This window comes from Labeo rohita, chromosome 17 (genome assembly GCF_022985175.1).
Source record: "Labeo rohita strain BAU-BD-2019 chromosome 17, IGBB_LRoh.1.0, whole genome shotgun sequence".
In the NCBI taxonomy this organism is placed as follows: domain Eukaryota; kingdom Metazoa; phylum Chordata; class Actinopteri; order Cypriniformes; family Cyprinidae; genus Labeo; species Labeo rohita.
The window spans coordinates 16,792,583-16,804,986 of NC_066885.1; the positions used below are offsets into that span (position 1 = coordinate 16,792,583).

General features: G+C 36.0%; 1 protein-coding gene across 2 annotated transcripts in view; it reads left to right on the top strand.

Annotated features, from left to right (window-relative positions):
• The window catches only part of grid1a (glutamate receptor, ionotropic, delta 1a), a 315,412-nt gene that overhangs the window by 187,869 nt on the left and 115,139 nt on the right, over positions 1–12,404 (top strand). For both annotated transcript variants that reach the window (XM_051133244.1, XM_051133243.1), the window contains exon 3: positions 4,628–4,912. In XM_051133244.1, the coding sequence (XP_050989201.1) occupies positions 4,628–4,912 (285 nt within the window). The remainder of the gene's footprint in view (positions 1–4,627; positions 4,913–12,404) is intronic.

Below are 12,404 nucleotides of genomic sequence, written 5' to 3' on the forward strand. Positions count from 1 at the left end.
TGTTTATCTATCAGGCTTTTCACACCTATATTCCACCATAGCTCTATTATACGCACACAGACATTTTAAAGATAACAAAATTGCACTATTTGCATAGTTATGGAGCAATAAGAAGCTCACCGGAAGGCTTGCCAAGTCATGAACAGACACATTTATCTGAAAGATCTGAGTCATATTACTTTTCTAACCATTATTCAGTGTGTTTTTATGTCAAATTAAATGTATGTTGAGTTAAAGTTCAGTTTTTAAAGGAATAGTTCACCCAAAAATGGTCATTTTGGTATCATTTACTCACCTTTATGTAATTGCAAACCTGTATAAATTTGTTGAACATAAAAGCAGATATTTTGAAGATTGTGGGTAACCAAACAGTTGACAGTTGACTTTTGACTTTTGACTTTTGTACAGTTATTTATTTATTTATTTCCATACTATGGAACTCAGTGGCCAAGCATCAACCATTTGGTTACCCGCAGTCTTCAAATGATCTTCTTCTGTGCTCGACAGAAGAAAGAATCTCATACAGGTTTGGGACAGTTTGAAAGTAAGTAAATGATGACAATTTTTTTTTTTCCCCTTTTTGGTTGAACTGTCCCTTTAAACTAAATAAAGGCCATTTCAGATTAAATTACCATTGGAAAAGTATGGAACTCTGTACAAATATTTGTGGGTGATCTAAAGTTTTGTTCTGGTTTGTAATGGAACATGAATCCACTTGTAGGGCTGTTATGATTTCACTATTTCCAGTACTCAATTAAAAAAAAAAAAATCTGAACGATTCGGCTGAATAAATGATTCTTTTTTCCATTAAAGAACACATAAACACTATTACAGAAAAACGGGCATCAAAAACACAAGCTCCAAAGATGGTTAAAGAACATAAACAAAACAAAAAAAAAGAAGACATTCACAAGACGCCAAATACAGATTTGTAATATCTTACAGTAGACAAAGATATAACATTTTTCACAACTCTTCATTAGTCTTAATTAAAGAAGTGAATTTGTTAGAGAAAAAAAGGAGATTTTAACAATCTACATTTATGAATGTAAAATGTGTTATTCAGGATGATGAAATTTATAAAATTGTGACCATTTTTATCAGCATTCTCAAAGTAAAAAATAATTTCTTTCACATTCAATGTTATAATTACATTAACTTTAATTGAAAAAGCATAAAAACAATCTTTTCAAAATGACTGTACACTCTGGCAACCAACAAACAGAAAACATAAAGACTTCTTACAACTGCTACAAAAAGAATATTCTTTCCCAATATCCTCGACTGCAATTTTCTTGTGTCGAGTGACCGGCAAAATACCGAAAGTGGCGCATTCCATGGACGAGAATCCATAAAACGCTTTTTTAGACCGTTTTTCAAGGCTGCATGATATATTAAAATATTATAATATATATTAAACGCATTTAAAATCATAATGGGTGAATTCACAAACGCTACAATTCAATTAAGTAAATATATGCGATGAATGTTTTAATTATTTACATGCGTCTAGATTACGTACGTGCGTCTCAGAGCGGCTCCTAATGCTGCTCTACACGAATTGTTATCATTTACATGCGTGGAGCGTCTCAAACTCTTCTTATTGCTGTGAGTCTGGGTTTATTATAACATTAATCTGGGAGCGCAACGTGCGCTGTTTCATCAGATTTGTAAGGTAAGTCATTTATAAACCTACTCAAACACAGGAGAATACATCGCGACTTCAATAAAAGTGTAAACGCTCACTCTTGAGTTTACACGTATTGATGTCCACATATTCAAGAAATGACAGTGGCTGTAGCATTTTTGTCGTAAAGAAATGGCCAAGTTTTAAAGATTAAGTGGACATTTGAATTAAATGTGGTTTAGTCGATATGAAACAGGTTTAACGTCAACGATTAATGTTAAAACAATCGTCAGGCCGTTGGCGCCCTCTGCAGTCATTTTTTTTATGTATAATTCACGTTAGTTTTATTGTTTATAATGTATTTTAAAGGAGAACTCCACTTCCAGAACAACAATTTACAAATAATTTACTCACCCCCTTGTCGTCCAAGATGTTCATGTCTTTCTTTCTTTAGTCGTAAAGAAATTATGTTTTTTTGAGGAAAACGTTTCAGCATTTTTCTCCATATAATGGACTGCTATGGTGCCCCGATTTTGAACTTCCAAAATACAGTTTAAATGCGGCTTCAAACGATCCCAAATGCAGTTGTAAACAATCCTAGCTGAGAAAGAAGGGTCTTATCTAGCAAAACGATCGGTTGTTTTCATTAAAATAATACAATTTATATACTTTTTAATGCCAAACGCTCGTCTTGTGCTTGGACTGTTTTTGTTCGGGTTCATGACAGTTAGGGTATGTCAAAAAACTCCCATCTCAAGTTCTCCCTCAACTTCAAAATCACCCTATATCGCTGTTTTACCTTTTTTGTTAGGGGTGTTTGATCTTCTTTGCATGTTCACTTTGCAAAGACTGGGTCGGTACTTGAATTGATTTTTGAAGTTGGAGTACAGTTGGAGTTTTTCGACATACCCTAACTGTCTTGAGCCAGAATACACAGAGTTCATGGAGAGAAAAGCAAGACGAGTGTTTGAGATTAAAAAGTATCTGAATTGTATTTTTTTTTTTAATGAAAATAATCAATCATTTGGCTAGATAAGACCCCTCTTCCTCAGCTGGAATCGTTTACAACCGCATTTGGGATCGTTTGAAGCCACATTTAAACTGCATTTTGGAAGTTCAAAATAGGGGCACCATACCAGTCCACTATATGGAGAAAAATGCTGAAATGTTTTACTCAAAAAACATAACTTCTTTACGACTGAAGAATGAAAGACATGAACATCTTGGATGACAAGGGGGAGAAAACATTATATGTAACTCTTTGTTTTGGAAGTGGACTTCTCCTTTAATGTTTTGTTAAATAAAACCATATTCTTACTTGCTTTTGACACATTATTTTAACCAATTATTGTTGGCTCATTTATATTATATATGTATGTAATTTTAAAGGCTATTGACTGCTTAGGTCTATTTTTATTGCCACTATAATATGTATAAGTAATTAATCGCCAGAATAATCAATCGATTACTCGATTACCAAAATAATCATTAGTGACAGCCCCATTCATGTGATTTTCATAACTTGCAGAACTTGCAGCTTGTTTGTACTATTGTGAAGAGCTTCTGTTTTTTGGAGTTTTTCAGTTGTTTGTTCAAGGTCAATGTTTCTAAAAGCTAATTTTTCAACTTAATGTTTGGGCAAACCTTAATGTTGGATTTTGGATTGTGTTCAGCAGCCTATATGTAAAGCCTATTAGGGGACTCTTAGTGTTTTCGGGTATTTTGTATTCAATTAAGGTGGATCCATCCACTGGAATAACAATTTAAAGTGTGTTTGTTCAGATGTTTACTCGGTATTTTCTCTGTTGGCTTTGTGCAAAATTATTTGCTCAGCTTCTAAGAAAAAAGTAATTAGTTTCTTTGCATAAAAAAAAAAAAATCATTGTGTTTCCTCTAATTTTCACTGGGATTTGTAATCCATTGATCTACCTATGTCTTTAAAGATCTGTTCTTTAAAACCTTTGTGCTCAGCCAATCTGAAGCCAGGGTCTGTTGAAATGAATCTAGCACACAGCCTCTCTGGGGACACGTGGATAAACAGTTATTGTGCGAAAGTTACAGAAATGACTGGGTTTTATTTTTTTACTCAGAGAATAATTCCACCTCCATTAGCCGCTCTCCGTATAGTGGGCTTGGTGCATTTTGAATGCTGTTTTGGTTTTATTAATAATTGATTTTCCAGCTCCTGCAGTCGTAAAACTTTTTTTGCTGTCACAGACAAAATTAATTTACAGTCTCCCATTTTGGAATCTATGATAAAATATTTATTACAATGCAAATAAAAACAACAGAGTGCTCTAACTACTTTTGATTTGAATAAATAGGAGAAAAGAATGGGAAATAAATGTATTTAAATGAAGAATGAAGTCAAATGTTCTTTAGCATATTTTATGCCTCTTATCCAAGATGCATTTGTGCATAAATGTAATGATTTTGTGCTGTAATCATACACTACGGGGAAACAATCCTCCAGTGTACAAAGCTGGGAATATTACTACCATTTTTCTATGCCACAGTGCCCTTTTTAATATAGGCACATTGTCAGATATGCACCCTAGAACAGCCTTGGATTTGAAATCCACTTTTTATCATTGTAAAAAACAAGGGTAACTGTATATATAAGTGTATGTTTCCTAACCTGCGGCACTCAGATGGCAACATCTATAAAATGTCATATCTCATAAATTATTTATGTCCACTTTAACTAGATTTCCTTGAGAAATTGTAACACTGGTGTTTAACAGAGGCAATAAATTAGCAGCATATGGCAATACACTAAAGAGAATTACATTTGCCCTGTGAAATCTGGACACATTATCCCACCTGTTCTCTGCGGGATCACCCTGACATTTGCTGCATTAATTGCCGCTGGTTGATGAAAATGGACCATAAGTTCTGTAATGGTCAATGTGCTTAACTGTCGTAAAGTAGTGCTTATGACACCTGGACAATCTAATCTCAAACCTAACTAGCTGTTTTTTCTTCTCTTTCATTTTCTAGCCTGTGAGCTCATGAATCAGGGGATACTGGCTTTGGTGTCATCGACGGGATGTGCTGCAGCCAATGCGCTACAGTCTCTCACGGATGCCATGCACATTCCTCACCTCTTCATTCAGAGGAACGGAGACGGCACACCCCGTGCCGAGTGTCAGCTCAATCCCAGCCCCGACGGAGAGCGCTACACGTTGGCCGCACGCCCTCCTGTGCGTCTTAATGATGTCATGATCACACTCGTCTCTGAGCTCCGCTGGCACAAGTTCATCGTTTTCTATGACAGCGAGTACGGTGAGTGACGTATGGGTGAACCTTTATGACGCCCATCTCCAGTTGGGAGGCTGGTTGAGGGAAGGAGTGACTCTGATGTAAAGGGAGACAGTTTGTGACACGAGCTGGAGTTCACAGTTCAATATGATATTTTGGTGCATAACCCTTTGAACTTTTCAAACCAAAAAAACATTATGCAGTCCATGAGCAATGCTTCAAAAAAATAGTACAAAGACATCACCTCTTAAGTTAAAATTTGATGTGAGCAGCTGGACTCGGACAGACTAAAAGGCAGACTGTCAGTTGTTAACTAGCTCCAGCATAGTAGTGTTTTGAAAGCCATAAAACTTTTAAGATATATAAAATGAACTTGAAAACCTTTCTGATTCCTTCACTGAGTCAGTGATGCACAGCTCTATGGGAATTGAGTCTGGCTGTCAATCCAGACCTGTGTTTATGCCAGACCTCCATTGTAATATTAAAGACTAATTTTAACCTCATTTCTCAAAAAGTAACCTAATGTAACCAAGATTGAGAATTGCTCTTAACCATTTAGTTTTACCCTAACAGTACATCATAACCTTAAAGTGATAGTTCTCTCAAAAATTAAGTTCTGTCATTAATTACTAACCCTCATGTTGTTCCAAACATATAAGACCTTCATTCATCTTCAGAACATAAATTAAGATCAAAGATTTTTGATGAAATCCAATCTTGCATAGACAGCAATGCAACTACCATGTTCAAGTCACAGAAAAGTGATAAGGACATCGTTAAAATAGTCCATTTGTCATCAGTGGTTCAACCTTAGTTTTATGAAGCTACGAATAAAATTTTATGAAGCTTTCACTTCTTCTGTGTCAGTCTTCGACATGCATTGAAGAGAATACCATGTCCTTACTACCTTTCTGGGTTTGAACGTGCCAGTTGCATTGCTGTCTATGCAGGGTCAGAAAGCTCTCGGATTTGATCTAAAATATCTTAATTTGTGGTATGAAGATGAACGAAGGTCTTACGGGTTTGGAACTACATGAAGGTGAGTAATTAATGACAGAATATAAATTTTTTGCATCAACTAACCTTTTAAACAAACCTCTTTCAGTCTGATAGTGTTTAAAGGTTTGGGTTCAGTACGTTTTTGTTTGTTTGTTTGTTTGTTTGTTTTTAAAGAAAAGGAAAAAATGGCCACTTTGGCCCTTAGTCTGAATGTGGCCAATGAATCCTGAAAAAATAAAAATAAAAATAAAATAAAAATTTCACAAAAAATGTAAGCATCTTTTGTCAGCATTGATGATAATAAGAAATGTTTCTTGAGCACCAAATTAGCATATTGATTTCTGAAGTATCCTATGACACTAAAGACTAGCTTTGTCATTGTAGGAATAAAATTAATTTGAAATATTTATTTAAAAAAAGAAAACAGTAATTTCAAATTATAGTTATTATTGTTTTTTTTTGGTCAAATCTTACAGATGAAACATATAGGAAACATTCATTTAAACCAGCAGATAAACATTGAAAACCTTAATCCTTAGGACTGTTCCCTCAGGAGGGTGGTAGACATGAACAATCATAATTTCACCCCTCTAGCTCATTTCTGAATGAGCAAACTGAGGATGATGCAACTCACCCTGTTACAACACTCTCTGGTCTCAATCTTGGTTTTCGCTAAAACCTAACCTGCCCCTAAGATAATACCAGGCTCAAAGCACATTAGCTGGTAATTATTCTTCTCTGTTTTCTTGTCCTGTCTGACAATAAAATGTATTTATGGGTTTGAGCATTCCCAGAATCTGCTGACAAGTGTTTCTACAGTATTTGCAGTTTACATTAATAAGGTCTTTAGTTCTGCAGCTTTAACTGTAAGTTGGCTGTTCAGGCTTAAGTGTGGGGTATATTGTTTCCTGAAAACAACACAATAAATTTTGAGATCTTGTTGGAGAAGGTCAAGCATAAAGCTCCCTCATAAAAATTCTTTGTACTTACAACTGACACCAATTAACACTTAAACTGTAAGAGTCTCCTCTGCAGTGCCGCAGGCTCTGTAAGAAAGAATTTTAACAAAGGACTTTCTTGGTTTATTTAGCTTGCCTTTTTAAGGGATCGATCACCCAAAAATAAAATGTCCTCACCCTCTGTTTCCAAATCGACATGACTTTCTGCACAATGAAAAAAGAGACATTTTGAAGCAATGCACTGGTAGCTTTTTTCGTCATGCAGTTGCAATATGAACGTAAAGCAGCATAACGGCAAACTGCACTGCTGTGTATTTCAAAGCTAAAAAAGCCATGATATCTTGGTTAGAGGAGCAAACAAAATGGTCATATAAAATCCACCCTATAGCTTTATGAGAAAAAAATATCACAGTTTGATTAGTGAATTAATTGGTCCTTTGAGTCTTTTTAAAGAGATAGTTCACCCAAAAATGAAAATTCGGTCATTAATTACTCACCCTCATGTTGTTCCAAACCCGTAAGACCATTCATCTTCAGAACACAAATTAAGATATTTTTGATGAAACCTGAGAGCTTTACGACCCCGCGTAGACAGTAATTGTTAAAACAGTCCATGTGACATCAGTGGTTCAACCATAATTTTTTGTGAGCAAAGAAAACAAAAATAATGATCTACTAATAGCTTTGCTAAAAGGGAAGATTTGCAGTTAAAAAAACATGTAAAATTTGATGGTTCTCACACAAAGCTGTCATATGTTTTTTTTTTTAAAGGTTGGCATCCTTGCTTTTTTCATTGCTGTATGGAAAAATAAACAATGACAGAATTTATAACAAGCAGGCAGGCCCAATTTTATTTTGCTCCCATCTTATCTTCTTAAAATCCCCATTATCCCAAGGAACTCCCTTTAGCCCATAGCTCTCTCCTTGGGTTGTTTGCTGCGCTAACAGGCTGCCATCACGGATTCAAAGGTCTGGATAAAAAGCAACTCAGAGCCATGATGGGGCATTTTAATCCCCCTAGTCAAAGCAGAGCTCCCTTGTGCTCCACATAGCTGAGATCTCTTTCAGAAAATATGCAGCTACATTGTGCTTGAAATAGCTCAGCATTTATGCTAAGGCTATATGCGCCACTGAATTTGGCTTCAGGCGGGTTCTGACAATGGGCTGAGATGAGTCAGACCACCAAACACCCTGGAGCAGGTAACATCCTTCAAACCGTATCGCAGAGGTCAGAGGAAAAGCCCCAATCAAGGCATAAAACATGATTGATGGTGGTGCAGAGCTCTCAGCACTGAGCATGGCACCCTCCTACAGGAGAACAATCACTCTGGATGTGTCTTATGGCCTGAAATACTAGACACACCGATGAGAGGCTTCTCGGTTAGGCTGTAGGTTTTATTTAACATTACAAGGGACATTTTGATGGTCATTTGTTCTTCTATTACAATCAGTCACGACTGTGGTGGCATTTTGTCCCAAGGGCTCATATGCAAATCTACACCTTTGTGTTTAACTTTTTAACAAAGCCATTATTTCATAAAATATGCCAATGTGCACAATACATTCTATATTAACGATAATGCATTGAGAGTGGTTTAAAACCATATAAAAAGCAGTGACATTTAAGGGGCAGAGCGTAAATGATCTTACATTATGATACCCTGCGTGAAAAAGAGAGAAAAGACAATTTACCCGAGATAGTCTCAGTTCTGCTATCGTCACTTCTGTTCCACTGGTGCAGGGACACTGGCAGTACAAATTGAAAACCGCAGGCTGCAGGTGTGTTAAACATACTCAAAATCTGAAAGCAGGAAAAACTGATCTGAGCAAGCTGTTACTCCTATACAGATGGTTGAAATACCAAAAAAGTGGCTCGGCTGTTTAGTGAATTTGTCCCCATGTGTTAGATGTGAGAGAGAGATTGTGTCTGCATGAAGCTTGGCTTCTTATAAATGTCATATTTGGATCTGTATACAATTAATACTCTAAGATTCCAGCTTTGGCTTAAAACCTAATTGCATATATTTGAATCAAGTGAGAAGACTTTACAACTAACTCTTGATGCATCAATAAATCTCGATCTGAGTTGAGTTAATAGGTTTTTCCCACTCTCTTCCTCTCATTTCTCACTCTTGAGCACTTTGTAAACATCCTCCTCCTCAATCACTGATAGAAATGTTACTGGTGTCTGCTTTTGCACTTAAACAACACAGCATAAACCAAGGGCTGATATATAATCAGATTATGTATTTAGCTCACATATGGGACATATGGGAAATAAGAGCCAATCAGACTAAACTGAACTTTATGAAGAGGCATGTAATCATCCTCTGTTTTTTTTTTTTTAGGGGTTCAAGCACGTAGCACTGAAACCCTGTTGTAATTGTTAGAATGGCCAAGAATCAGCAATCTCCATGTAAAACTGATCGGGCAGACTAAACCACAAGTCGTAGAGACTTAAAACATTCAGGGATGGTACAGTAGTACTCACACAGTCTACAACGTACCAAGGCTTGGCTTAATCGGCCTGATGGGGGGGGCGCTACAGGTATAAAATTTACGAAATCGCTCATAAATCCTAAACGATTTGTCGCAGGCTCAAGTGTCTTATGTTGTTGGAATCCTTGGCTCAGGTCGGACAAAACGCGTATGTGAATTTGTCCGTCACCCTGGCAAAAATTTTGGCGTTTTTTGAAAAAACCTTCTTACTAGTCCTAGGTTTTTTGGCCGATGGGAAACAAATCACTGCAGGGAGATTCTCTGAAGAGTGAATATCAAAAATTAACAAAAAAAACTTTCGACTCTCCATCGCAAAGGGATGCCAAAACTTTTGAATGGGTCTGGGCCGCTTGTACTAAAACAGCTTTAATTTTTTTTAAAACAGAAGAAAACAGAACATGTATGTAAGAGCTGAATCTAAGGTCATGTGAAAAAAGTTGTGGAGCTTGGCCACTTGGTGGCGCTATAAGAGAGAAAGAACATAAAAACAGCCATAACGCGGCACCTGTTTGTCCTGTCGACATGAAAGTCGGTATGCACGGTCTTGATCCGAAGTACTACCTTGTTGACATTTGTGTATCTTAAAAAAACTGAACTTTGAGCACCTATTAGACAAGCTTAACGCAGGTCGATAGGAATGAAACCTGGTGGGCCTGTTTGACTCACGACCCTAAAGGTCTGTGAGACATTTAAATGTAATTGGCCACTGAGTGGTGATATCGCATTTTTCAAGGGCGTGACACGTGACAATTATATCATATGATAGACGAACTCGTTCCGAACAACTTTGTTTCTAGAACTACTGCGGTCAATCACAGCATTTGTTAAATGTTAAATGTAAAAAGCCTACTTTTGATAACTAGTTGTAGGTTTTTCACTTAATCTGGAGAAAAACACTGCAGTGCAGTTCTGAAATTTACCCTTTGGGAAGCTATAACGGGGTCGTTTAGAAATGGGACCTGTCCAAAAATGCCCAAAAGCCCATAAAACCTAAGAAAAAAACCTGGTGAGCGCACATGACAGGTGATTCTAAACAAGCATGCAAAGTTGTAGGGAGAGATTGGACCACAGTTGGCACTATAACAGTCATAAACATTAAAAAACATTTCTGTGGCAAATTACCTGTATTTGCCAATTTTTTCGTACTGCCAGATAAAGTACAGAAAGTTACCCCTGTTTGGCTGATTGGTCTGTAGTCAATACCAGGACATTTTAAAATGGATTTAGTTTTGAATGTTGGAGTGCCCTATAAAGTTTGTTGTAGCACGACTCTCTCATTGCTAATTTTAACATTTTATAACATTTTATCACTAATTATGTCTGTTTGAATAGTATTGCAGTAACTCATTATTTGCATTGATTTACTCAGTTATACTAGTCAACTGCATTTCAGGCTATTATTTTTAGAAGGACAAGTAAACAGCCTTGACGGATTGCTGCGTGAAAAGCTTTCATAGCATTTGAAGTTAACATTATTTATCTGTTCACTGGAGTGAACAGAAAAATGAAGGACATTTCTGTAGTAACCTTTCAGACTAATTAATTTTGCTAATTAGTCTGGTTTTCAACTCAAAGTTAATAGTTTCCATGATCTCATGAACAGTAGAGTAAAGTATTTGAATAAATGTAATTAGTTACTGTACTTAAGTATTTTTTTGGCTACTTTGTAGTTTTATGAAGTATGAAAGATATTCATAAATGACAATAAGACATGACTCCACCTGGTGTTAAGGCCGAAACCAGCATGTTCAGTTCAAGTAGGCGTTGACTATTTAATTTGACTTATTTTATATGTCAATATATTGAAGAGAGGATTTCAAGAGATGTTGGTTTGCTTATGAATGTTCTGAGCACTTCATCTTAATTGAGATTTGAATGTTTGTAGACGTTTAGGAGGCTGTTGTGACAACCTTGATTTATTGCAATTTTGAGGTATCTAGTTTTGATTTTGGTAAATAAACATGATTGCTTTTGCACAAGTTAACGGTTTCTTATTTTTTAGTTATATGTCTCCTGGGTGTTGAGGACTAGTGCATCTTGAGCCGACAGTCAATACAAGTAAAATACTTAAGTACTGTTACAATTAGATACTCTAAGACTTTACTAAAGGGAGACATTGGATGCAAAATTCACTTTTAGATGGTGTTTGCATATAAATGTGGACCACAAAACCAGTCTTTGTAGCAATAGCCAAAAATACATTGTATGGGTCAAAATGATCAATTTTTCTTTTATGCAAAAAATCATTAATTAAAATCATGTTCCATGAAGATATTTTGTAAATGTAATACTGTAAATATATCAAAACTTAAAAAACTTCATTTGAACAACTTTAAAGGGGTCATCGGATGCTAAGTTCACTTTTACATGTTGTTTGAACATTAATGTGTTCAAGCCTCGACCAGAATGAGATGATTTTTGCAGAGCTTATTTTGGCAAGGTAAAAAGGGTGTTGTTTTACACAACCATTGAGAATTTGTATCTACTTTTAATTAAGACTTTTACAATTTTTCTCAATTGCTTAAACACATTTCTTGAAATTATGCCTCGCTTTTGCGAAACTCTAAACACAAATCCGTAACTTCTAACTCAATTCTCCGAACTTACTATATTCAGGTCAAAATGAAGCTCTCCACTCAAAACAACTCAATCTTGCTGAAAAAAACAAACTTTTCTCTTAGACATGACACACAAACCCTCAAAAACACACACACTACAACACAGTTTTACACACTGATGAGATCAATTGAAAACAATACTACGAAAACTGGTAATAACTGTTGCTTGGGAAAAAAAAATGATGAATACAACAAATGTATGCATTTGCAAGTGTTTTAATCCTTAATTTATTGTACTGTAGAGTACAGCACAAAACAGCAAACAACAACAAAAATAATTATTCTACCCCAGCATCCATGTCTTTGGTCTGGGACAGGCCAAACAACCTCCTCAACATCACACTCTAATTGGTTATAACCCTGGCACGCATCAGCTAAAATATAGAAGACTGCTTGTTTTCTTGCCCTTGCCCTTCCTATTTCTCTTCCATGTTGTTGTCG